At 48.5% G+C, this 25,322-nt stretch overlaps 1 protein-coding gene across 1 annotated transcript in view; it reads right to left on the bottom strand.

Annotated features, from left to right (window-relative positions):
* Window positions 1–25,322, bottom strand: part of Hunk (hormonally up-regulated Neu-associated kinase) — a 114,666-nt gene that overhangs the window by 44,842 nt on the left and 44,502 nt on the right. The window contains exons 2-3 of the mRNA XM_076549169.1: window positions 20,072–20,364; window positions 5,358–5,413 (exon numbers count right to left, since the gene is read on the bottom strand). Coding sequence (XP_076405284.1) covers window positions 5,358–5,413; window positions 20,072–20,364 — 349 coding nt within the window. The remainder of the gene's footprint in view (window positions 1–5,357; window positions 5,414–20,071; window positions 20,365–25,322) is intronic.

The raw sequence follows: 25,322 nt of genomic DNA, 5'->3' as shown, positions 1-25,322 counted from the left end.
TAGGACTGAGGCAAGAACGGAGAGCATGCTGAGATCCCGGCTGCCTGGTGGCCAGGCTGGGAGAAGCAGAATGGAGGCTGGTTTTCTCCGGCTGGCCGTCTGCATCCCTGGCCCCTTACAGCTGACTTCTACACCTCAGTTTCTTTCCTTAAAGTCTTTAAGAGACTCCTTCCAGAGGTAGACTGTAATTTGGGGGTGGGGGTGGAGGACAGTTTAAACAGCCCTGCATGTTGGCTGGAAAAAGACCAGCCAGCAGGCTGGTGATGCCAGCCACACTAAGTGACCTCATGGCATTGCTTTGTTCTGAGGGGAGGAAGGCATCTGGGAAGCCTGCAGGAAGGCCCCGGTGTGCTCACAGCTACCCTGGGTCTATTATGAGCTTTGTGAACTCTTTACTTTTGATCGTAAAGATACTGCAGGGTAATTAGAGAGCTGTTAGTGCTCTTCCCGCCTCTAATATCTTCCTTCAATCTTTGTTGATCTCAGAATTAAGATCTGAGATCTTGGGTCCTCCTTTGAACTCCATGGCAGACACTGAGCTCTGAGCCCACAGACATGAGACTCCCAAGCTGCGGGGCAAGGCAGAGATTGGCTCTGAGGCTGGCACCGCGCCCCACACTTTCTGCATGGGCACCGCTGGCACGATTTCAGTCTCCTCTCACTACGGCCTGTCGCTCGGCTCTAGCCTGTCTCCACCTGCAAGGACACACCCACCACAAAAGCCATAGGAAGGAGCTCAGGAAATGACAACCAGCACTGGGAGGACTGGGAGGACGTGAAGCCACCCGCACACCGTGGCACCACGGGTCACCAGGACAACACTGAAGAGTCCCCTAACACTTGCTGCGGTGAACCGTCTAACCGAGCAGCTTATCCAAAGAGAGCCCCACGAACTCTCTCAGGTTCCGAAGAGCATCAAGCCCTCAGCCCAGGCTCCTGAGGAAGAGCCTGCATTGGGGATCTGGCCCAGCAGCCAACAGGGAGACTGTTTCAACACCGACCTTTCTCTTTTGTTTTTGATTTTTTTTTAACCCCCTCCTCCCATCTCCTTACCTTTACCCTCTACCTGCCCATTTCCTCTCCATTTGGTCCAGTTTGTCCCACTAAACACCACAAGACGGGCACAGAAAAGCCTTTCTGGACGACAGAGGATGGCTAGCCTCCCATCTCAGAAGGTATCTGTTGCAAAGACGATGAGGAGCCCTGCTCCCAGAGCCCAGTTTATACTGCGGCATACTGGCTGGGTGGGGTGGGTAGGGTGGGGTGGGGTGGGGAGCGCTAAGAAGAGGAAGCTACCATGCCTCCTGGCTTAAGAACTCTTACTATGGAGTCTGGAGACAGTACCACAGAGTAAAGATGGCGGCGTGACCAGGAGTCAAACTTTTAAGGAAAGTTGTGTTAGAGGCCTGGATCTCACAGCAGTCCCAGGAAAACGTGTCCCTGAATTTCTGAGATTAAAGGTAAAGGGTCTCTGTTAAAGCAAAGGGCGGCCTCTTTCAGGCCACCTCCTCCCTTCTCCCTCATCCGGTCTATCAAGAAGGGCAAGATAAGAGGCCAGATCACCCCACACTGTCCCAGGCAAGCTAGGGAACAGAGCCCGGCCTTATCTCAAGAGCATTCCAAGAAGATAAATTAGCTCGGGATTTGGGAAGTGGGGGGCTCAGAACCTGCATTTAAAGTTGTCTTCATCTAGCCGAGAAGACTTGATTTTAAAGACAGAGAGAAATAAACGGCAGAATATTTCACATTCATAATTATGGTTATTAAAATTTTACACATATGCCTATAATTAGAACGGTGAAACTAGAGAGAAATTTGCCTCCCAGTAATGTCAGATAGGTCGACCTCAATTAGATTTGGTAAATACATAAGCTAATTATCACTCAGTTTTCTGAGAGCTGCAAAATGAAATCTCAAAAGAAGGCCCCAGGACTATTCCCAGTTCCTCTAGGCTACAGCTATCCCCTGTGGTGAGAGAGCATCCTCGCAAACATCAGGCTGCTCCTCTTCTTTTCTCTTCTTTCCTTCTTCTTGTAAGAAGAAAAACATATGACTGGATCAAAAATCTGACTCCTGATAATTCTAGCTCATTTGAAACATGGCTGAAGTACATTTATTTAAACCAAATGGTTTCAAAAACAGGGAAACGATTAAGAAGAAATGATAATAGCTATAATCCTCTTTGAAAAACACCTAAGTAATCCTTTGAAGAAAAGAGGTTCAGAGGGCTTTCAAGTTAACAGTGTAATAACAAGGGTTAGGAAAGACCTTTGATCCACACTGCGCATCCCAGGGGCAAGAGAACCACAAGACACCGGGTGAAAGAACTGGTTACCTTCTAGGCTAGTACAATGTGACTTCCATTTATAGCATCATTTAGGCCATGAGAGAACTGGGAGGTGAGAGAAGAAAGAGACCCAGAGAAACCCAACGCCCAGGGCCTCCTTCCTGGCAATTCTGTGTATCCTGGCTTTTGACAGCAGGTCATTTTTCAAAAGGCTTGGCCCATCTCTTACTACCAGATTCAGTTGGGACCAAAGCTGTCTCTACATACTTTAAGTTTGGACTGAAGACATCCCATGCATAGTGAACTATAGCCTACTGTGACAGGTAACCAGACTGCGGAGCTGAGTCTTACCATAGACGGTCAGCTATGGAAGCCATGCTCACAGAAGGCCACTCCAAACTGTAGCAATCAGGTTCTCTGTGCCTCGATCCTGTTCTTTTCTGTTCCTCACATCTTTCCTTTAGTTATAACCACAACGTGCATGTGGAGTAGGTCAGCATATTCTGAACTGTTTATGGTCAGGACTCTGCCCACTGCTAGAATCTCAAAGGCGAATTTGGTTGAAACAACTAGTTGTCTTTTCACAGTCTTGATGACTTGAAATACCTTGCTAGATGTTAATTCCAGGATTATCAGCTAAGAGGTGAGAACCCAAAGAAAGTGAATAGGGCAGTTCCTGATCTCCAAAAAGCACCCATCATACTCAGTGGGAAGAGAATTTCAGGCTCTAGCTTAAGTATGCCATCTCTTCAGACTGGCGGTTTGAAAGAAAATGGACCCCAAAGGGAGTGGCACAATTAGGAGGTGTGGCTTTGTTGGAGGAAGTGTGTCACCATGGAGGCGGGCTTTGAGGTCTCATATATGCTCAAGATACCCCCAGTGTCTCAGTCCACTTCCTGCTGCCTGTGAGTCAAGATGTAAGAACCCTCAGCTCCTTCTCTAGCACCACGTCTGCCTGCACGCCGCCATGCTCCCCGCCATGATGATAATGGACTGGACCTCAGAACTGTAAGTGAGCCACCACAATTTAGTTGTTCTCCTTTCTAAGAGTTGCTGTGGTCATGGTGTCTCTTCACAGCAATAGAAACCTTAACCAAGACACTGACTGTGTGAGTTTCCTCTCAGAGAGTTTATTACTCGGCCAGTCTCTGGCTACTTATAAAAGCACCTGCTATTTCAGTAGTTAATCCTCAGTGCTGTGGCTGCAGCAGCTGGGAGGCTGCCACATAACCATGATCGGCTCCTCTGAGGAAACGCCTCACCAAGAGAGAGGCCTGTCTTTTGCAGTGTTGCTTGTACAGCAGGGCAGATTTGTAAGTGGTCATCCAGGGCTGCAGCTTGACAAGAGAGAGGAAAGACACCGAGGCAGGAGTGAGGGAAAGACACAGCGTGCACTGTGGCCGGACAGGACCTGGCAACTCTCCACAGACAGTGCTGGCTAGATTCGGCGGCCTCGTTGACAAGCTGGAAACGAACTTCGAGCTTTTTACTGTGGTATCAACCCGGCCCTTGCCAAGCTTGCTCTCTCAGACTGCCTTCCCTCCACCCCTTACCCTCCAGGAGGCTCTTTTGTGAAAGGCCGGAAGTCCCAGAGAGCTGGACCGGAAGACATCCCGCAGGCCTTTCAGCAGGGCCTCTGCTCACTGCTTCTGCACCTGTCATCTCTCAGGGCGGCCACTGAGCAATAGTCAAGCAACGTAACGAAAAGAAAATCATCGGTCTGCTCTAAGAACCTGCTAAAAATAGGGCCCTTAAAGGGCCTTTTTTTGAGTGGGGAAGATTGGTTTCCTCAGAACTGTTAATTTTCCACTAATGGGTAAATCAGTCCATCACCACCTGTCAGGATGCCTAATCACCCAGGGAAGTGGGCTGGAGTCCCTCAGCCCAGGAGCGCATTCCTCACTGGGAACTAAGTGTGATTCAAGCTGCCAGTGGGTCTTTTCAAGCCGCCTAGGCAGAAGAAATGACTTGCATGTGAAGTAGGAAAAGAAAGAAAAGCGAGAAATGGGAGATGGTCCTGGCTTCCTCACAGCTGGGTGTGAACTTGACAGCCAAGAGCAGCTACACACAGAGAGCATCGCCAGCAAAAATAACCCAGTTCTTCCAGGACAGTCATGGGGAATCCACTGAGGATTCACCAGCCACAACTTCTGGTCCCCTGCAGCTTCCCTCCAGGGGACCCAGGCTCTTTTCATCCCTCTCTTCATAAAGCTTCTTCTGTAAAGTTTGCATGAGATTGTGTTTAAAAGGGAAAGCCAGGTCATTCTTCCTTGTCTGGGACATCCTCAGATACACAGCAAAACGGAATAAGATGGGAAAAAGCTACGGGCAATGTTGCTGAGCCCAACTGTTTTCTACTAGTAATAATACATTTTCTTGCTAATTCACATTTAAAAATAAACACTTTACAAGTTGAGGATCGTCTGAATTTAAGACACTGAAGATGGCTCAGTGGTTAAGAGCACTCTGGCTGCTCTCGCAGAGGACTCGGGTTCAGTTCCCAGCACCTATATGGCGGCTCACAACCATCTATAACTCCAGCTCCAGCTGAGGAGGCAGAGACAGGAGGGTCCCTGATGCCCCCTGACCTCACAGCCTAACCAGCTGGGTGAGTTCTGAGTCCTGTGAGACCCTGTCTCAAAACATAAGGTGGAAAGAGACTGAGGAAGATGCCTGCCCTCTGCCCTCCATACCCATGTACACACGCACGCACGCACACACACACACACACACACACATCAAATGTACACCACAGGCACAGACATGTACAAGAAGTTGAAGCTGACAAAGTCCAAAGAAATACGTAACCACTAATTGTTTACTTGGAACTATAAAAGTCATTTCACAATCAAATGACACTATTTTTATCTTCCTAATATGATTAATTTATTATTTAAATAAATCATTAAATTACTTTTCAAATTAATTTTCATCATCAAAGCTATTATTAAACATGAGAAGTACAAACAGTAATATAGAAATCTTTCAAAGTTAATAATCGACAGCACAACGCTTAAGAGGTAATCCTGCTTTAAAATAAATAAATAAAAAAAACAACAGGCAGTCATACCAATCAGCTTGATGTTATTGTCTTCATCTAGCAGCAAATTTTCTATCTTCAAGTCTCTGAAATAAAACAAAAACACACATCTCAGACAAGCATTCGGGAGAAGAGAATGACATTTCACTCCTGAAAGGAGGCGAACGCTTTTAGAGGCCCTTTGAACCCACCCTCGCCATCTCTGCTGAAACCAGGTCATTCAGTAAATAGTTATAAGATGGGATAGAGTTAATTGCCATCAACTACAAAAAGCTAAAGGATTCCAGGGAATGCAGAGTGAAAGATGATGAAAAGTTCCCGGAAGTGGACCCAAATTCTGGAAGTTAAACACAACGGAGATAAAGAATAAAAATAGAGACACAACGTTCCACGCAGGTGCCGCCTGGGAGTCAAAGAATGTGAATTCGGAGCAGGGGGGGGGGTGTCTGTGGCACCGTGAGCAGCATCAATCAGAGTCACCAATGGATTTTGGGGGGGGGGGAGGGCAGTTAAACAAAACAGAGCCAAGAGGGCTAAGGAGGTAAAGGGGCTTGCGGCCATGGCGGAAGAAGGGAACTGACTCCTGCAAGCTGCCCTCGACCTCCGCCTGTGCCACGGTCCACCCTCCCCTGCCTCACGTCAATAAAGTAAGCATAGAATAAATAAAAAAGGAAAGCTGATTTAATTAATCCACTCCACGGGCCTCCACGCCTAGCGCCGAAGTGTCCCAGCACGTCGGCGGCGGCAGATGATAATATTTTAATCTATTTAGCAAACAGATGTTCTCGCAGGTGGAGAAATGGATTCCACAGATGTCAGCCTCCGAATCCCCGGGGTTATGCCTGCGTGGATGTTAACCAGGCACGGTGAAAAGGAATCGGGCGTGCAGATGGATTGAGGAGCACTCCTCTAGGAGAAGGTGATGCCACTCATTGATGCAGAGGTGACAGGGAGGGAGGGGACAAAAAGCCAAGGCAGCCCTCTGGATGGGAGACCTCAGCTCCGTGCTGGAGGACTACAGGCTCCTCCTGGGCAGGAAACAGGCCGGCCTTTCTCTCCACTGGGCCCTGGACCCCTGGTACACCGCAGGGCGTCAGTACCTAACGTAGAGTGAAGCTAGATTACCCAGAATATCACTGGGGGTCTGGAGTTGTGGCAACTGCCTAATGTGCATAAGGCCCTAGATTCAACCCCCATCACCACAAAACAAACAAAAACAACAAGATTAAACCACAGAGAACCTTCTGGGTTTCGGACCCAAACTGTGTATTGGTACGAATGTGTGTATGTGAGCCATCTCGGTCAACACATACATTCTGGAATCTTACATTGCTTACTGAATCTACAGACCCAGACATACACTGAATATTAATGAAGAATACATTTCCAGGGGCTGGAGAGATGGCCCAGCAGTTCATAGCACTTGCTGCTCTTGCAAGGGACCCAGGTTCGGTTCCCAGAACCCACGTGGTAGCTCCTAACTGTCCATAACTCCAGTTCCAAGAGATCCGACACCTTCTGGCCTCCTAAGGCTCTGTGAGTGCACACATGTAGTGCACATACACACAGACAGGCAAAACACTCATACACATAAAATAAAAAATCTTTTTTTAAATAACATTTTTCCATAAATGTACATATATACACATTTATATACCATCTGCTATGGTTGGCCCTGATTTAATTTTCCAATATTGGAACAGAGAAATCAGAAAATAAATCCTCTTTTTCTTATGTCTGTTATGGGGAACTTAATGGTCAAATCATGATGAAACAAAAATGGCGGCCGACACCTTCCACCCATGTCTGTGAAAAGATGAGCACACCAGACAGGGCAGGGATGTCCCACTTCACAGGGACAGCTGCCCACAGCCCAGTCCCCATGCTACCAGCCTGTCCACTTTGCAAAACGCCGGAAATCTTCATTTGGTCTCCATTTCTAGACACTGGCAAGAAACTGGCGTATAAAATAACAACACTGTGCAGGCCAAGCTTGAGGCAAGACCTGGCCTGCCAATAACCAATTCTCCACTCAGTGTGAGTAAGACATGGAGCTCAGGAAAGATGTGGGATTGTTCGGGGACAGGGTAGAGAACTAAAGGAAAGAAAAATCCAATCAGATGTGTGCACAGGCCCCCGGAGGAGTACAGCCATTCGTGGCAGGACTGGGCAGGAGAGAGACGGAAGACGGCTGCCTTGGAACAACCGTGGGTGGATGGCAGAATGAGAAGAATCAAGGAGTCAAATGGGGGTGGATGTCCAGTGGGTTTAAAACCAGGAGGCTGCTGGGAGCCCTGGGGCCTGACACATGGATGAGGGATGTGTTAACACCAAGTCAGAGCTTGTAAATATGTAATGGCCTCTGGATGCACACCTAACTGGGGAAGAAGTCAGTATACCTTCAGCTCAAGTGAAACTATGCATGGCCCACTTGGAAACTGTTTTTAAAAGCCATCCCATATACCCAAATATACTGTCACCCTAAATATAAGGCAGCCCTCCCCACCCAACTTTCCCAACATGCAGACTTCACTCACCCCTTTGAATTGGTTTTAGAAAACACATAGTATCAATTTTCAGGAATGTGATGGGACTAACCGAGTCACTCTGGCTAATATTTAGCTTTGAAGTCAAAATACCACATCAGACCATAAAGTTACACGAAGCCTTGGATTCGGGCCCCAACACCACAGAAACAAGACGAGATAAATGTTCACATAGTTCACTGTGTAGCTCCAGCTGGCCTAGAACTCCCTACACAGACCAGTCTGGCCTGGAACTCGCCGAGATCTGTCTGCCTCTGCTTCCTGAGTTCCGGAAGTAGAGGTATGCGCCACCACACCCGGCCCTAACTTTAGAATTATTATGTGCACACACACACACACACACCCACCTTGCATCTCATGAAACAGTGTCACTACCATTTGTCAAGTGTGAACCAGAGGTTCCTTGGGTCACCACTGTGGCAGTGAACCCTTCCTGAACTGGACATTTACAATGGAACACTTGGCTTTCCTGCACTGCTGGGGTCTTATCCTGGGTTCCTTGCACACTCCCACCGAGCTACATCATTAGCTAACACTGTATGAATTTATATCTGTGTACGTTAATACTTGCTTGAAACCCTAAACCATAAGCACCCATTTAAAATCTCCATAAACTAACCACTCAAAGGGTGGTTTCCAGTGTAGTCTCTCGGGCCATCCCAACCGGGAGCCGTCCTTCCAGTTGTGGTGAATGTCATGTCCACCATCTTCAGCTCCCCTTCTACCAGATTCCTGGGTTGATGGCAAGAGCCCTGGAGTCGTCCGTGACTCAGATCAAGCGTAATGTGTCTTCTCTAACTACAGCTTGGTGGGTGAGAACGTAACAGCTTCCCCTGCGTCCCCGTGATAGGAGATTTCCGGGAAGACTCTGTGAGGGACGGTTTCTTTCCCAGAGATAATGAAGACTTTATGAAAGTCTGACTTTTACTCAGGCATTTACGGTAATTCCAACACGCAGACAAACACACAACAGCGTGCCAGGAAGAGCCCGAAGTGTGATTCAGTGCAAGCTCGTTACACAGCGGCGGCGGCACTATTTCAATCTAAGGCAAAGGCACAGTTTGCTCCGAGTGAAATTAAGCCTCCTTGCCTAAAGGAAGTCACAGTCAGGCATTAAAGGGGGAAAAAATGTTCAGAACAAATATTGTACAAAAAAAAAAAAAAAACAGCTTGAAGAGTCGAGGAAAAAAGAGAGTAATTGATAGGAATAATAAATCGAAGCTGAGTAATTCTGAGGCCATGAATGCCTAGAGAAAAACAGCAATAATTAGAACGAGCACAGAAAAGAAACACTATAAAAGAAAAAAAAATAACTACAAAAAACAGGGAAAGCTTAGGAAGCCAAGAGGAAGTATGAAATATAATTATTTGGTAAAAGGAGAAAAGAATCAAAGCCTCTGTCTTCCCACGCACGACTCTCCCGAAGCGATCGACTCCAGTCGCCAGGAGAGATGGACAGAACCAATCTAGCTAGCAAGGTATCCACCGGGTTATAGCTTGGTTCAGCTTCCTGGACAGTTCTGGCAGGAACCAGTTTCACTACCAGGATGGCCCATGGCTAGCAGTGGAGACAGGAAGTCCTTGGGTGACAAATGATCTCCATTGCTGAGGCAGCAGAAGCAATAACTCTCACGGACATTACTCCCGTTTCCTGCTTTGAAAGGAGGGTGCTTCTCGTGGTCTCCCATGTTCAAATTGTGGGGGGGGAGGCAGCATTTTTTGTTTGCTTTAAGATGAGGTGGAGTGAGGGTTGAGAAGAGATGAGAAGGTGTCTTGCTATGTAGCTCAGTCTGACCTTGAAGTTGTAGAAATGCTCCTGCCTCAGCTGCCCAAGTGGGGGACCAGCATGCATCACCGCCCCTGCCTTAATGTCCAGTTTTCTAATGTTGCTTTTGCCTGGTAAGTCCTCCGGAGTCACGAGTTCTCCAGGCTTAGAATAAAAATACATTGGGAGGAGAGAAACTTCCCGTGTGGCGAGTGCACAGGCCCTTTCCTTGTCGTTGAACGGCAGTGTGACTTAACATGGTGTTTGCCTTGGTTTAGCTATTACAGGTGGTCTAGAGACAATGACGAAGGGTCCAATGCAAACACAAGACAGGCCATTTCATATCAGAGACCGAAGTGTCTCAAAGATGGGATGTGAGGGGTTAGGGTGGTGGTGAATGGCTCTTTGTGGATCTGTGCTGGTGTATCCAGGACATCACAGTTCTGTCGGGGCCCACGGAAAGGTACGATGCAGAGAACCTTAGTGTCAACTACAGTCCTTAGTTAATGTTGGTGTCTGCATTCTAGTTCCCCAACTATAACAAGGACGCTGTGGCTACCACAGATGTGTAAGCAGATAAAATATGTAGAAGAAGGGAAGGCGAACAGGGACCCTGGAGTTTCTGGAAATTCTCTACAAACTAAGTCTATTACCTTTTCAATATAGCCTTTATGCTTTTCTCTTCCGAGTGTTAAGAACATGCCAGGCCTCCCTGGGGCCTTCACTGAGGTACATCTTCTGTTACCTTAAGACATTATCCAAGTCCACTCTGCACAATAGACCACTCAGATACTGCCCAGCTACTCAGCCATAACCAAAGAGGCCAAAAATGATGCTTAAAAAAAAAATCACAAAACCAAGTCACCTTCTTGAGCAAAAAAAGGATAAATTTATTCATAAGGTTTTTGCATTCACATTATAATATAACGTTTAAAAATTACTGCAATTGTCCAGAAAACCAGCTCCATCAGACTCCTGCGGCCCAAATGCAAGCGTGGCACTTAGTCTAGATCCCTCGCAAGGCTTGAACGCCGGGCTCTGTTCCATGCCAGGTTTACCCCGTGGGAAGGCAGGGCTCCAACAGCCGACAGGCGCACAGCGGGAGGAAGGCTCGGGTCCACGTAAGTGGTCCTGGATCGGATTCATCACTTTTTGAACAGGAGGGGAAATGAGGGGACATTCCTTCCATCTTACAATACTAATCATGCTCCTCATGGCAAGGCGAGCATGAGGCTCAGTGTTGGCTTACGGAAGCCACTTCTTCTGGGCTACAGGGCTTCAAAGAGGAGTGAGGCTTATTCCACGTAGTACCGTGTCCGGCGGGCTCACCCAGGTTGCCACAAATGACAGTCTGTCACTCTTCTCTATGACTGAATAGTGTGCCATTGCATAAATGCTCCACATTATCTTGTCTGTCACCTTTGATGGACAGCTAGGCAATACAAGTGCCTGTTTGACTTCTCATTATCTTTCCTCTGGATATGCAACCTCAAGGTAGTGTGTTAAATGAAGTAAGCCGAACACAGGAAGATAAATACTGAATGTTCTCAGCCATTTGAGGATGCAAAAGAAATGCCTTTCTCTAAATAGGAGGCAGAGCATCTGGGGAGGGAGGGCAGAGAGAGGTCAGGGATACAAAACCAAAACCAGAGAAACCAGATCTGGTGTTCTAGAGCATGGCAGGGTGATTAAAGTTAACAATACTCTAGTGTGGACTGAAAAACAGCTAGAAAACAGGCTTTGGAATCTTCTCGCACAAGGAAAAGATGTCTGAAATGATGTGCTAATTACCCTGACTTGACCTTCACACATTGTATACACCTATTAAAACATCACACTGTACCCAATAAATGTGCAAAAGTATGTGTTAGTTTAAAATGTTTAAAAGGAAAGAAAAAAATGAAACTTTTTTGTACTAAAAGGGGGTGGGGGTGAGGAGCAGGCTGTACTACCAGGTGGCACCAGAGATGGGATCTGGGACAGTGCTGGAGGGGAGGGGAGTCTCCAGATCAAAAAACATCACCAAAGCACCAATGGGATCTGCCTGAGCTGCCTTTTGGTAAGGTGCAGGGAGAGAGTCCAGCCAAGGGCAGGTCACCAGACAGACATGCGATATGGGCAGACAAAAGGCCCCGGACCATCTCTGTCAGCTCCAGGGAAAAACAGGCACAGCAGACACTGTAGTGGGTACGTTTGGTGGGGTTCGCAGAGAGGCACAGCAGACTCATGGGAAACCTCACCTGCCAATGTACCTTTGTCCTTTCCAAAGAACAGGCCGTTCCTAGCCATCAAAAGCTCACCCCAAGGCTCACGTGTGTCTCCTCTCTTCTTCACCCACCCAAACTTTCCTTGAAGTTTTTGAAGATAGGCATCTTGATTTTGGGGGACTGGCCATATTGAACTTCAGCCATTGCCTTCCCAGACAAAAGACTGTGATGGAGGAAAGAGCCTGGGGACATTTGTTGTCATATACATTTGGGTCTTGATGGGGCAGGGGCAATTACTCAAACCCTGTGGAACAAAGGGGCACACAGGAGCAGTACTGGGAAGGGGGAGCAGGTGTAGATGTGAGCACGCATGTGTTCACCGTGTGCTTGTGTGCATGAGTGAGCACACACTATATACACACACACACACACACACACACACACACACGAGAGCATCACATGTACATGTGTTCATGCATGTGGAAGAAAACAGGCATGCATGGGGTTCACATATGTGCATATGTATGTCCTAGTACACAAAATCTATGAATACGTCACATGCACACATGTACATGAGATCATGTACATATCATTGTGGACAGAATAGATATGAGTGAGTGAGTGAGTGTGTGTGTGTGTGTGTGTGTGTGTCTGTGTGTGTGTGTGTGTGTCTGTGTGTGTGTGTGTGTGTGTGTGTGTGTCACATGTTTCCAGGATCATGGGAGAGTAAGAAAGGAAGATCTTTGTCCTGACCCTCGCAGACTGAGCTTGTGACAAAGTAGAGGCCTACATTGAGTGGTGGGGATTCAGGAGAAAGCCAAAGGCTGTAGACAAAGTTTTCCTGTGTCCCACCCGGGCCGCAGCAGCTTATAAAATAAGCACACAGAGGCTTAATATTAATTACAAACTGTTTGGTCTATGGCTTAGACTTCTCACTAGCTAGCTCTTATACCTTAAATTAACCCATTTCTATTAATCTATGTTTTGCCATGTGGCTGTGGTGTTACCTGTCTGCTGACATGCGGCTCCTTGGGCAGTGGGCCAGTGTCTCCGCTGACTCCGCCCTTCTTCTCCCTGTATCCCTGCTTGGATTTCCCACCTGCCTCTAAGCTGCCCTGCCATTGGCCAAAGCAGCTTTATGTATCAGCCAATGAGAGCAACACATATTCACAGCACACAGAAAGACATCCCACAGCAAAAGGGGCACACTCAGGGATGAGACCCTAAATCGGTGGTTCTCACCCTTCCTGAAGCTGTGACCCTTTAACACAGTTACTCAGTCGTGGTGACCCCGACCACAAAATTATTTCATTGCTACTTCATCACTGTAACTTTCCTATTGCTGTGAATCATGATGTAAACATTTTTTGGAGATAAAGGTTTGGCAAAGAGGTCGCAACCCACAGGTTGAGAACCATTTCAAGTGACAGTGACCCATGGAAGTGCAATGTGCTGAGGCCGCCACCGGGATTTAAGAGAGGTGAGGGGAACCTGGGACACAGAGGAGCAGTGACCCCCCAGCTGGGGGCTGGGCAGGCAGGCAACAAGCATGACAGTCCTGAAAGTGAGAGCCGCAATGTGGGCTCCATGATCTCTCGTGAGAAAGGCACTATGGGCTTCTCTCTCTCTCTCTCTCTCTCTCTCTCTCTCTCTCTCTCTCTCTCTCTCTCTCTCTCTCACACACACACACACACACACACACACACACACACACTGGCTTGCCCCAAGCAAGTCCTTCAACCTCCCTGAGCTGCAGAGATGGCTCAGAGGCCAAGAGCACCTGCTACTCCTTCAGAGGACTGTAGACTGGTTCCCAGCACCCCAGTGAGGAGGCTTGCACCCCAGTGAGTCCAGCTCCAGGGGATCTGATACCTTGTAGATTCCATGGGCACCTGCACACACAGCACACACACACACACACACACACACACACACACACACACAGTTAAAAAAAAATAAATCTCAAAGAAGAAAAAAAAACAGCATCCTAAGGAGGGACTCTTGGTCAAGGCCATTAGCTGGGTTGGAAATACGGCAATCACAAAAGAGCCCTTTTGGAGAACACAGGTGCCGACCAGGGACAGGCAGGTTATAAAGGGGGACGCTGGGGAAGATGAACACACTGAAGAGTCTAATGTTACATGGGTCATCTTGAAGATTTGGAGACTATGGACTGGGTTCCAGACCCAGCACACACACACACACACACACACACACACACACACACACACACACACACACGATAACAGGAAAGAAGGACAGCTCCAGAAAAGACTTACAAGGGATCAACAATCTGGCAATGAGCAATTAATATCAAAGGCCTGACCCTCCCAAAGAAAGGTCAGAGGGATGGACTCCAGGCTAGACCACACTCAGACAGGATAAAGTTTGGGGAGAAGGGTTTCCTGTGGGGACAGCCACAGATGGATTTCAGTAATAAGTCAAGAATAACAGTGAGGCAAAGCCTCCAGCTCCCCAGGGCAACAGGCTCTTTGTAGTGAACTGGAGTCTTACCTTCAAAAGCACTACACTAAGACCAAGTGATTTATAAACCTGATTGTTTACAAGATAGCATGGTGGTAAAACACACATACAATCTGTTAAGCCTGATCTATTTACCTAAAACAAAATTTTTATTTTCTATTATGTTCCACAAGCAAATCGCTACTCAGTTTAAAAAAAAAAAAAGTAATAACAAATTTTTAAAAAGTAAATACATTCACACTAAGTGAACCAAGAAACTCCCCCCTGAAATCTTAGGGAGACTATGGAATATTCCGGAAGGAACCCAGCCGGGACTGCTCCCAGAAAAGTACTCTCCCAGTGTGAGGCTGACACTGGTTGAATTCATTCCATTTTCCTCCCCAGACCCCTGGGCTGAGCTCAGGTCTAAGCCAGAGTCTGGGCAGAAGACCGAGGCCAGGCACAAAGCACCCAGGATCACGAGTGTGGGAAAGAAACGGCTGGCGCTTGGTGTATGTGTACACGGCCAGGGTGCCTGGCCTGAAGGGCTTCCCAGAGGAGGGGAGCTTGAGGTGGGACCCGAGAAAAGTGGGGACAGCGGCGTGAGCAGAGGACAGTGGCGGCCATGAGCGTCCAGAGCTCGTCGAGGCCGCTCTGACAGTCCCTGCAAACTCAACCCTGTGGAGCAGCTTGCTCATAACTGAGCTAAAAGCATCCACGCCATCTTCTCACACACAGGTTGACCCACAGAAGCCGCAGTCACCACACACAGTGGATTATCCGAGATCCTGGTGGAACAGATTGCCAAAGACACAGGAAGCCTGAGCCCGCCTAGCCTGTAAGCAGCGTAGACAGAATAGAGAGGGGCGGTCTGGCTAATCTGAGTCCAGGTTGCTGACTGTACATGTCAGTCCACAAAGAGCCTGGACTACAGCGTGGCAAAATCTACCACTTGCGACCCTGTTTTTTTCAAACCCAGCCACACATACAACCTTGGCTAGAGCCAGTACCTACAGGCTCCCCACAGAAGGCCCTGGGATCCCCAGCAGTTCCTGGAAGTGAGCAGACAGGATTCCCCCGTCACCTGCCTTCCCCGCCCCGCTCTGCATGCTGAGAAACAAGTACTAAAAGTTAAAAGGATTTATGCAACCTGCCCAGGCAGTGCCTGCTTCTCATCAGCCTGGGGGAACAAAGGGCTCTCTTCCCACTTGCTGTCCTTTTCAGGGAAGAGGACACCTTCCAACGCTGATGAATGAGGAGGGTCGAGGCCCTGGGCAGGGAGGTGCTAACACTTGTCCAAGCACGGGCTCCAGTTCCCCTTTGATCACGGAGCCCTTTTCTCTGGCCCCACAGGCCTGTGGCTTGTCTCTTCCTGCTTAGGGACAGGCGGTATTATATTGCTCTGGAATGCTGTGTCTCTAGACTTTGATTGGAACCTGTTACTTTGAATGACCAGATGAGTCTCAAATTGGTTTCTCATCACGGGTTCAAGTTAAGAGTCGAGCTCTACAGACAAGAGGTGAATTGTATGGTGGTGACATCCCGGTGGGAGAGCATTTTGGAGGAGGGAAAATAAAACGACCTGGCGGGCAGAAGGGCTGGGCAAGAGCTCAGTGGGCAAAGCGCTTGATGCACAGAGTCTGAGGACCAAGTTCGAATCCTCGGAACCCTGAGAGCTTACAGCATCCTCCAACAAACGACCCAAGAGCCTTTTAGGCATCCCTTCCCACCCGTTTGCCTGGTTCAGTCCGTTCGCTCAAAAGTCTTCCCACCAGAGACTCCAGGCTTCTCTGAAATGCTAACTCATCTTACTCGATTGAAAAAAACCTAACCTCAGAATAATTTATGAACTTGACTCCTCCGCGACCACATGAAAAAGAAAATTGTTAAAATGGGGACCAAAGGAGTGACAGTCAAAAATACGGTGATATCCCCTAAATCAAAAACGTTAAAAGTCAGGTTACATGGAATTTCTGAAAGTCAAGACATTTGGATAAAAGCCACCTGTGAATATATGGTGACAACCCACCCCCCACATCCATGTATGGGAACACACGCTAACATGACTTTCAGGGGCCTGGGGAGATGGCTTAGGCACTAACGTGCTTATTGTATATTCATGAGAATTGGAGTTTTGGTCCCCAGCACTCACACTAAAGCCAGGCACGGAGGCGCACGTCTGTAGTCACAGGAGGAAGACACAGAAGGGCTGCCAGTGTGGTCCAATCAGTAAGCTCAGGCTGAGTGAGAGTCTCTCAAAAAATAAGGTGGAGAAGCAACTGTCAACCTCTCGCCTGCACATGCATGTGCTCCTGCACACATGCATGCACACACACATGCACACACTCACATACAGGCACACACACATACACACACAGGCACACATGCTCACACACATGCTCACACACACAGGCACACATACACACACACACACACATGCATGCTCACGCACACATACACACACTCACACACACAGGCACACACACTCACACACACAGGCACACATGCTCACACACACATGCACATACACATACATATACACGCTCACACACACAGGCACACGCACATGTACACACAGGCACCGTGACTTCCAGAGAGGAAAGCAAGCTACACTCGTCTGTCTTTCTGCTTGCTCTCTCCTAACTTTAAAAAGCCCGAGCCCCAGCCAGTATTGGATTATGAAGCTATTTCCAAGGAGAGGAAGAGGGAGGGAGAAAGCTGGAGATGAGAGCTTTTTAAAAGCGTCCCGTCTCTGCTGTGAAAACATTATTAAATTCCTTCCTCTGACACCATGACAGTAATTGCACTGAGGGATTGGGTTTTGTTAAAAATTACTTTAGAGGGGCTGGTGAGAACTTCCTGCAGGAGAGACCCATGTGCACCTCACAGGATTCAGCTGAGCCTCCCCTGTTGTCTTCCGGTCCTGAGAAGCCCGGCACTGGTCTCATTTAGCACAGAACCCTGGGAAAAACCATCGAGTCACGTGGAACACTCTGCCACTTGCTGTCCCCTGGTTCTGTTTTCTGCTGTGGCCCACGGAGTCCGGAGTCCAAGCTGACTCAGCCCTGAGGTTTCTGCCTCTGTCATCTTGGCAAACAGAGATGGAGCCAGGCATCTCTCCACCATCACCCCCCTATAACGGGCAGGGGGTGACAAGGCAGGGCACACAGGCCAAAAGCAGGGTCACAGACGGCAAATGTGTGAATGTTCCCTTCCGTACTGACCTAGAGTGGAGTTCTAACGGAGCGTGACTGCCGGGGAGTGTGTGACTAAGACCAATCATACGGAGTGGGTCCTCACCTCGGCAGGGAGGGAGCGACAGGAGTTGATGGTGGCAAGTCAAGGCCGGCCCAGAAAAGCCACAAGGGACAGCGTGTCCTTGAAGTTGCCCCTGGGTTCAGACATGACAGGGCAGAGCATCCCATGTGCCAGCCTCACTAGGGAGGGCATGACCCTGTAGAACTAGGAAGTGCTGGCTTTTTTTAAGTAGAGTTCTTTACTGATCAGAAAAAAAAAAAAAAAGACTTTCAGGAAGCTAAGAGGTGGCATTCGAAGTTGTATGGAAAGAACGTGTTTCTGCAGAGGTAACACAAGACCCAGTAACTCCCCGTGTAGGAAAAGAATTGCCCAGAAGCAGCAGAAGTGGAAACACATGGCCACATGGAAACTCCACTGTGAACACTTGTCAAAGCATTATTCACAATGGCCCAAGGTGGAAGAAACCTAAATGTCCATCAGCAGATGGGGAGACTGATAAACCACGGTGTAACCACACACGGAAATACTGCTTAACTGTGCAGAGGAAGAAAGTACTAATAGAATGTGGAAGAATCAGAACAGCATTCTGCTGCCCAGGACACCAGCAACAAGAGACCATGGATTTTAGGGTTCCGTTTGTGTGAAACATCTAGAATAGGCAAATCCACAGAGACAAGCAGCAGATGGACAGTCAGCAAAGGGGGGGGTATAGAAGAATGGTGAATGACTGTCCACAGCAACAGGGCTTCTTGGTAAGGATGAAAACTATTGTACAGTTGGCTGCACAACTCTGAACATACTTAAAACCATTAAAATTTTGTGTATTTTATATTGTGAATGTTATAATTATATCTCAATTTTACATTTATTTCAACATGCATTTAAATGCACATGTATAAAATAAAATATGTAAAAAATATATACATGCACATTTTATGCCTTGACTTTGCTTTTTAAAATGAGTTAAATGACTTTCAATTTTTCTCAACAATGTAGCCATTACATAAAATTCCATAAAAATAAAAAAATACCCAGACATTTATTAGAGAGACACACACACTGCTCTCTCTCTCTCTCTCTCTTTCTCTCTCTCTCTCTCTCTCTCTCTCTCTCTCTCTCTGTTTTTATTTTTTATTGGTTGGTTGGGGTTTGGGTTTTGTTTGTTGTTTGTTTTTTCTTTTAAGACAACATCTTACCATGTAGCCCTGGCTGTCCTAGAACTCAATATGTAAATCAGGCTGGCCTTGAACTCAGAGCAATCCACCTGCTTCCATGTGCCACTATGCCCAGCATTTTCTTAAGATTTTATTTTTATTTTTAATGATGCACATATGTGTATATGTGAGAGGCAGTCCGGGAGATGTGCATGTGAGTTGTGTCCACAGAGCCCATAGAGGGCATCAGATCCCCTGGAGCTGAAGTTCCCACCAACACAGGTGCTGGGAACCAATCTTCAGCACTCTACAAGAGCACTAAACACTCAGTATTTCTTAAAGAGAAGAGGGGGTGTTGTAACCTATTTTAAACTTATTTTCATACAAAGACTTGCACCATCAGCAACAACGATACTTCAATGAATACAATCTCCATTCACGTTCTACCTCCCCCAAAAGAACAAGCTGGTATAAGCAAGCTTGACTTTCCTAACTATTCTCAAGGTTTGTAGGCTTCCAGAGAATGCCCCTCACTTTAAGGGGCAAGTTCACAATCTGAATGGTGATTCCACACAATGCAATAAAGCATGTACAGAACCGCTGCCATTAGACGGCACACATACCGAAATCACTGATCTACAAGCATCCACGCCATCTTCTCACCCACTGTTCTGTGAGGCATCTGATCAACCGGCCCTGCGTGATGGTCCTTGCATTTCGCGGTTTGTTTTGTTCTGTACCTTTTCTGCTTGTGAGTATGTCTGCGGGGATTTGTCTTGATTAGTGGGAAGAACCAGTCCAGTGTGGACGTCGCCATTCCCTGGGCTGTGTGAGTGTGGGGAAGGTGAGCTAATGACCAGTTTGCAAGCACTCTCTGTTCACCGCCATGAACACAACCGTTAGGCGCTTCAAGCTCCTGCCACTTTTGATGTCTCTACAGTGACAGACCCTAACATAAAATTTGGGGCCTTTTTCCTTTAAGTTGCCTTTGCCAGGGGTTTTTTATCACAGCAGTGAGAAGTGAAACCAAGATGGCTGCCTTTGGAAATGCTAAGAACAGCGGTAAGCCTTGCCTGGCGCTTCCTATGTACCAAACACCGTGAGTGCTCTCACCCAATGCTGGCTCACCGGACAGACACATATCATCACTCCCGTTTTACAGACGGGCTGAGTTCAGAGAAGGGCAGAGCGAAGACCCAGGCCCGGGTGCTCTGGCTTTAAACCCAACTGTTTGAACCCTTATCCACCTCGCAAAACCAAACCATGAGACCGGAAGAGGCTGCAACTGCTAAGTCTCGCCGGAGTCTCGACTCAGTACGGACTCGGGGATCGGCGCACGCCTGGCTCTCACCTGTGGACCACACCAGCCCGGTGAAGGTGCTCCACGGCAGAGATGAGCTGCCGGATGTATCGGCGGGCCTCCCCCTCCTCCAGGCGCTTCTTCTCATAGATCTTGTGCATGAGGTTCCCCCCGGGGCACAGCTCCATGACCAGGTAGTAGCTGTTTTCCGTCTCTAAGATGTCCAGGAGCTGCGTGATGTTGGGATGGCGGATCATCTGCTGGATCTGGCCCTCTCGCCGCAGGTTCTTGGTGACGTAGGTGTCCTTTTTGGCTCTCTTCTTATCGATGACCTTGATGGCTACCTAAGGTGAACCGGAAAGCATGCTTGTTACCAGACATTGCAGGCAAAGGTCGTTCGTTCCTCAGGAAAGACGGAGCCTAGGAGAAACCTGGGTCTGCCGCCCAGTGGGGGCTGGGAAGATCTCGGCGGCACAGCTCCTGCCTAGCATAGGCAAGGCCATGTGTCCCATGCTAGGCTAGCCTCATGAATTAAAGCAACTAGCTAGTTCATCAAATAGCATCAAATGAAAAAAACTAGAACGTCAGAAAAAAAAATCCTTATTCAAGAAGAAAAACAGGATTAACTTAAGCAAACCCGAACCCCGACAACTCAGCAAAGAGTCCACGTCAAACTTGGCTCTCCCACAGGGAGGGTGCTGAGATGGGGTACTGATTTCTTCTGGAACTAAGGACTCTGCCACTTGCTCCTGGGACTCACTGCTTCTTTCAGGTCTGGTGATTCCCAGGGCCCCACTTCAGAAACAGCTATACCTATATAACCCCATCTTCAGCTGGAGGGCACGGTTGGGGGCCTGGGGAGGGGTCCTTCACAGATGCAGCTGCCACAGGCTCAGTTCCGCCCACTCTGTGACAGTCCCCCCCCCCCCCCGCCAGGCCAGCCGGTCTCTGACCTTCGGTGGGGACTCTTTGTCCTTGGCAAATGACCTTGAGGTGAACTCTCACCCTGCTGTCAAGATCCAAACTTACGTATCACCCACCCAGAGATGCTCCTTCTGGGCCATTTCCACATAATGACCTTGTCCTAAACATGGAAAGGAGGACAGAAGGGGAAGACTATTATCCACCCAAGTCAGCAGTACCTCAGCTTTTCCTTTTTCCTTTGGGGGAGTCATCTCTTCACCTCCAAGTCCTAAGACACACATCCACTGCTCCCTCGGTCCCCCTCCCAGTGTGGCCAGCTGTGAGCAGGATAAACTTCAGTTTATCTTGCCAGTGGTCCATCTGTCCTTCCGCTCAGTTCACTCACACGCTGTCTCCCTTGTGCCCAGAACTGCCACCTCTGAAGGAGGCTCTGGAATAATTGAGGTCGGAGCCCATGGGTGCAGCAGAAGCACAGGGCGCCTCACACTCCTCTCTATTTTCTCTTGAACAACCGGATTTTGTACCTGTTGCACAGTGCACTCTGTGCAACCGAACGCTGGCATAGCTCTACACACACACACACACACACACACACACACACACACACACACACACACGCAAGGTAGGTCTGTAAGTAAATAGGCTTGCAGAGAGAGGCTCAGTTAGTACCTCCTGGACATCCTTCATGACCATCAAAACCCGAGATCTCACCAAGGTCAAGGAGACTATGGCTAATGGTAATGCACTGTGGACTTCACACACTCAACACACACACACACACACACACACACACACACACACACACACACACACACAGGACATGCTCAGTGAGTGACAGAAATATGAATAAGCCTGAGGATGGGAATCATTTTGCAATATCCACACATATCAAAACGTCACACTGTACACAATAAACATGTGCACACTGTGGCTGTCAATTAAGCCTCAATTGAGCTATAAAAATACTATTAATAAAAAGAAAATGAGAAAAAAATACAAGCCAAAGACAAATTTAAATTAGCAAAACTCTGGACATTAGCAGCCAGTCTGGACTATGGCATCAGTATCCTAACAGTTCCATGACCCTTGCCCAGGTCTCCCCTGAATTCAGTCTACACTTCAGCTAGAAACTGGATGCAGGGGGCTGTCCCTGGCTTCTGGATGAAACGCCTTGGGGCTCATTCACTGCTGCATACGGAGGCATCTGCACATTTTCTCATCAGCCCTACAATGAACCACCCAGGGTACAGCCTGTCTCCAGCGTGTGGTCCCCTCAACCCTCCGAGACATGTCTAAGCTATCCTAAGTACATCTGCCATCCCCCTTGTCCCCTTGTGACCCTACACCCTAACAGGCAAAATCAAGATGCCATCCTCCACATCCCTGCACATTGAGCTTCTTCTGTCCGATGGTAAGATTCTCACTGCTAATGAAGGGCCTGTCCCCTCTGCACCTCACAGTACATTATGAACAGTGGTGGCCAAGAGGCCACCAGCCAACGAGATGACTGAAGAGAGCGTGAACGCTGAGTCTACTGTGGCTCCCTGAGAGCCACCTTCCTCCTAGCAGGGAATTTCAAACCCTTAACCCAAAGACATGGAGAGCAAACCAAGGGCACGGGGAAGTCAGCAAGGGGAACAGACAGGCCGGTGGAGCCATGCTCAGCTCCTCCCTCGCAGCAGGTCACCTTCCATCCCACCCCAACCTCCCAGGCCAGGGCTTATGGTCCAGCTAAAGTTACACCCTGGCTGTGGTTTGTCCAAAACTCATTCCAGATGCTAACCTCCCAGTTTTATAGAGTGTACTTATTCCTGGCCCGTGTGTGTGTGTGTGTGTGTGTGTGTGTGTGTGTGTGTGTGTGTGTGTGTAGGTATATGTATATTTCTGGGACTGGAGAGATGGCGTAATCAGTAAAATGCTTGCCTTGCAAACTGAGGACCTGAGTTCAATCCCCAGAACCCACGGTAGGGATAAAAAGCCAGGCATGCTGGTACGAGCTAGTAATCTAATCAGTGGGGAGGCAGAGACAGGAGGATCCCTAGGCCTGATGGACAGTCTGGCTTGCCCACTTGGCAACAAGCTCCAGGCAACTGTGAGACCTTGTCTCAAAAAACAAAGGGGACAGCATCTAAACAACGACAGCCACAGCTGACTGGTGGTCTCCATGCAGATGTGCACACACATATGAGCACCCATACATACATGTGCACATTTATGCACACACATATGTGCATGTACATATGTGTATATCTATTACATAGACAGACAGGTCTACCTTTGGGGGGATGGGAGGATGCTGAAAAGCCACAACTGAGTTCTGCCTCTGCTTGACACTGTGTGAGTGTCTTAAAAAGGACACCCTTTGGCAATGGAGCCTTGAAAGCACAATGAATGGATGGTGGTCTAAAAGCTGGCAGAAATATGACCTCCTTTTTTTTTTTTTTTTTTTTTTTTATAAAACATAGCATCCAGTTACTGCTAAGATAATTATTTAGTTCATTAATTGCTTGTCCTGGGCTGAATAATGGCCATCTAAAGATATTAAGTGCTAACCCCTAGGTCATATCTATGGGACTTTATTTTGGAAGAGACTCTGTAGACATGGTTAAGAGATATGACAAGACTAACCTGAGTCAAAAGAGTGAGCTCTCCCTCCTCACAAGTGTTCTGTTACAACAGCGGCATCAGGAGCTGTGTACACCTCGGCACAGAGAGAAGGCCGTGCGAAGGAGGCCGAGATTGGAGGGATGGGGCCCCACACCGAAGAACCCTAGCAACTCCTAGGAACTGGGAGGGAGAGGGAGCCTGGGGGCAGGGAGGGGGCAGAAAGCCTTGTCCGCACTGATTTCAGACCTCTGGTACCCAGAACTGTGAAAGAATTAATCTCTCACAGCTTGAAGCAATCAAGTTTGGGGAAATGTGTTATAGCAGCCACAAGGCACTAATACCTTCCCCGAGGGGCACAGGGGATCTTTACCTGGATACAAGCTTTTAAGAGCACATTTTCCAGGCTCCATGACCACCCTCCTCATCAGCCACACACGAGGTCACCTTCTACCAGCACCCATGTCTCCTCGGTATTATCAGCAACTTCTGACAGTTCGTATGATCCCCCACAGGCGTGGCCATAGACTAGTCGCCGCATTGCTGGATTCTGTCAAGTTGACAGTTAGCACTAACCAGCACAGGCCCCTCTTTGGATCATGGATCTACGTCCTGATAAACTCAAGGTAGCCGAATACCCTGCGTAGAAAATTCGCAGCGTAACCTTAACATCCTATCCCTCCTGGCTCAGTAATACAGCGCAATGTCGGAAATGGACTGTCACACTCATGGTCACTGACCGGGAAAGGGCACTGCACCACATATTGCCAGCTCAGGAAATGATCCAAATGTAAAATAGTGAAATATACTCTTTTGTTGAATATGGATCACCTTTGTGCTACTGTAGTCAAATAATTCTAAACTGAACCATCGTAAGCCAAAGAATGTCTGCATTCCCCAACCATCTCCACCTTCTCCAACTCCTGAGAAGGGAAGTGGAGGAGAGGTAATGGCATAACCCAGCAGGGAGCACCTCAGATGACCCAGCAGGGAGCACCTCAGATGACCCAGCAGGGAGCACCTCAGCTAACCCAGCAGGGAGCACCTCAGATGACTCAGCAGGGAGCATCTCAGATGACCCATCAGGGAGCACCTCAGATGACTCAGCAGGGAGCATCTCAGATGACCCAGGAGGGAGCACCTCAGATGACCCAGGAGGGAGCACCTCAGCTGACCCAGGAGGGAGCACCTCAGATGACCCAGCAGGGAGCACCTCAGATGACCCAGCAGGGAGCACCTCAGATGACTCACAGCAGGGAGCACCTCAGATGTCTCAGCAGGGAGCACCTCAGATGACTCACAGCAGGGAGCACCTCAGATGACTCAGCAGGGAGCACCTCAGATGACCCAGGAGGGAGCACCTCAGATGACCCAGGATGGAGCACCTCAGATGACTCACAGCAGGGAGCACCTCAGATGACCCAGAAGGGAGCACCTCAGATGACTCAGAAGGGAGCACCTCAGATGACCCAGAAGGGAGCACCTCAGATGTCTCAGAAGGGAGCACCTCAGATGACTCAGCAGGGAGCATCTCAGATGACTCAGCAGGGAGCACCACAGATGTCTCAGTAGGGAGCACCTCAGATGTCTCAGCAGGGAGCACCTCAGATGACCCAGGAGGGAGCACCTCAGATGACTCAGCAGGGAGCACCTCAGATAACCTAGCAGGGAGCACCTCAGATGACCCAGGAGGGAGCACCTCAGATGACTCAGCAGGGAGCACCTCAGATGTCTCAGCAGGGAGCACCACAGCCCTTCCCCTCAAACCATCACC

This window comes from Peromyscus maniculatus, chromosome 12 (assembly GCF_049852395.1).
Source record: "Peromyscus maniculatus bairdii isolate BWxNUB_F1_BW_parent chromosome 12, HU_Pman_BW_mat_3.1, whole genome shotgun sequence".
Lineage (NCBI taxonomy): Eukaryota > Metazoa > Chordata > Mammalia > Rodentia > Cricetidae > Peromyscus > Peromyscus maniculatus.
This window is presented reverse-complemented; position numbering and strand designations above follow the sequence as displayed.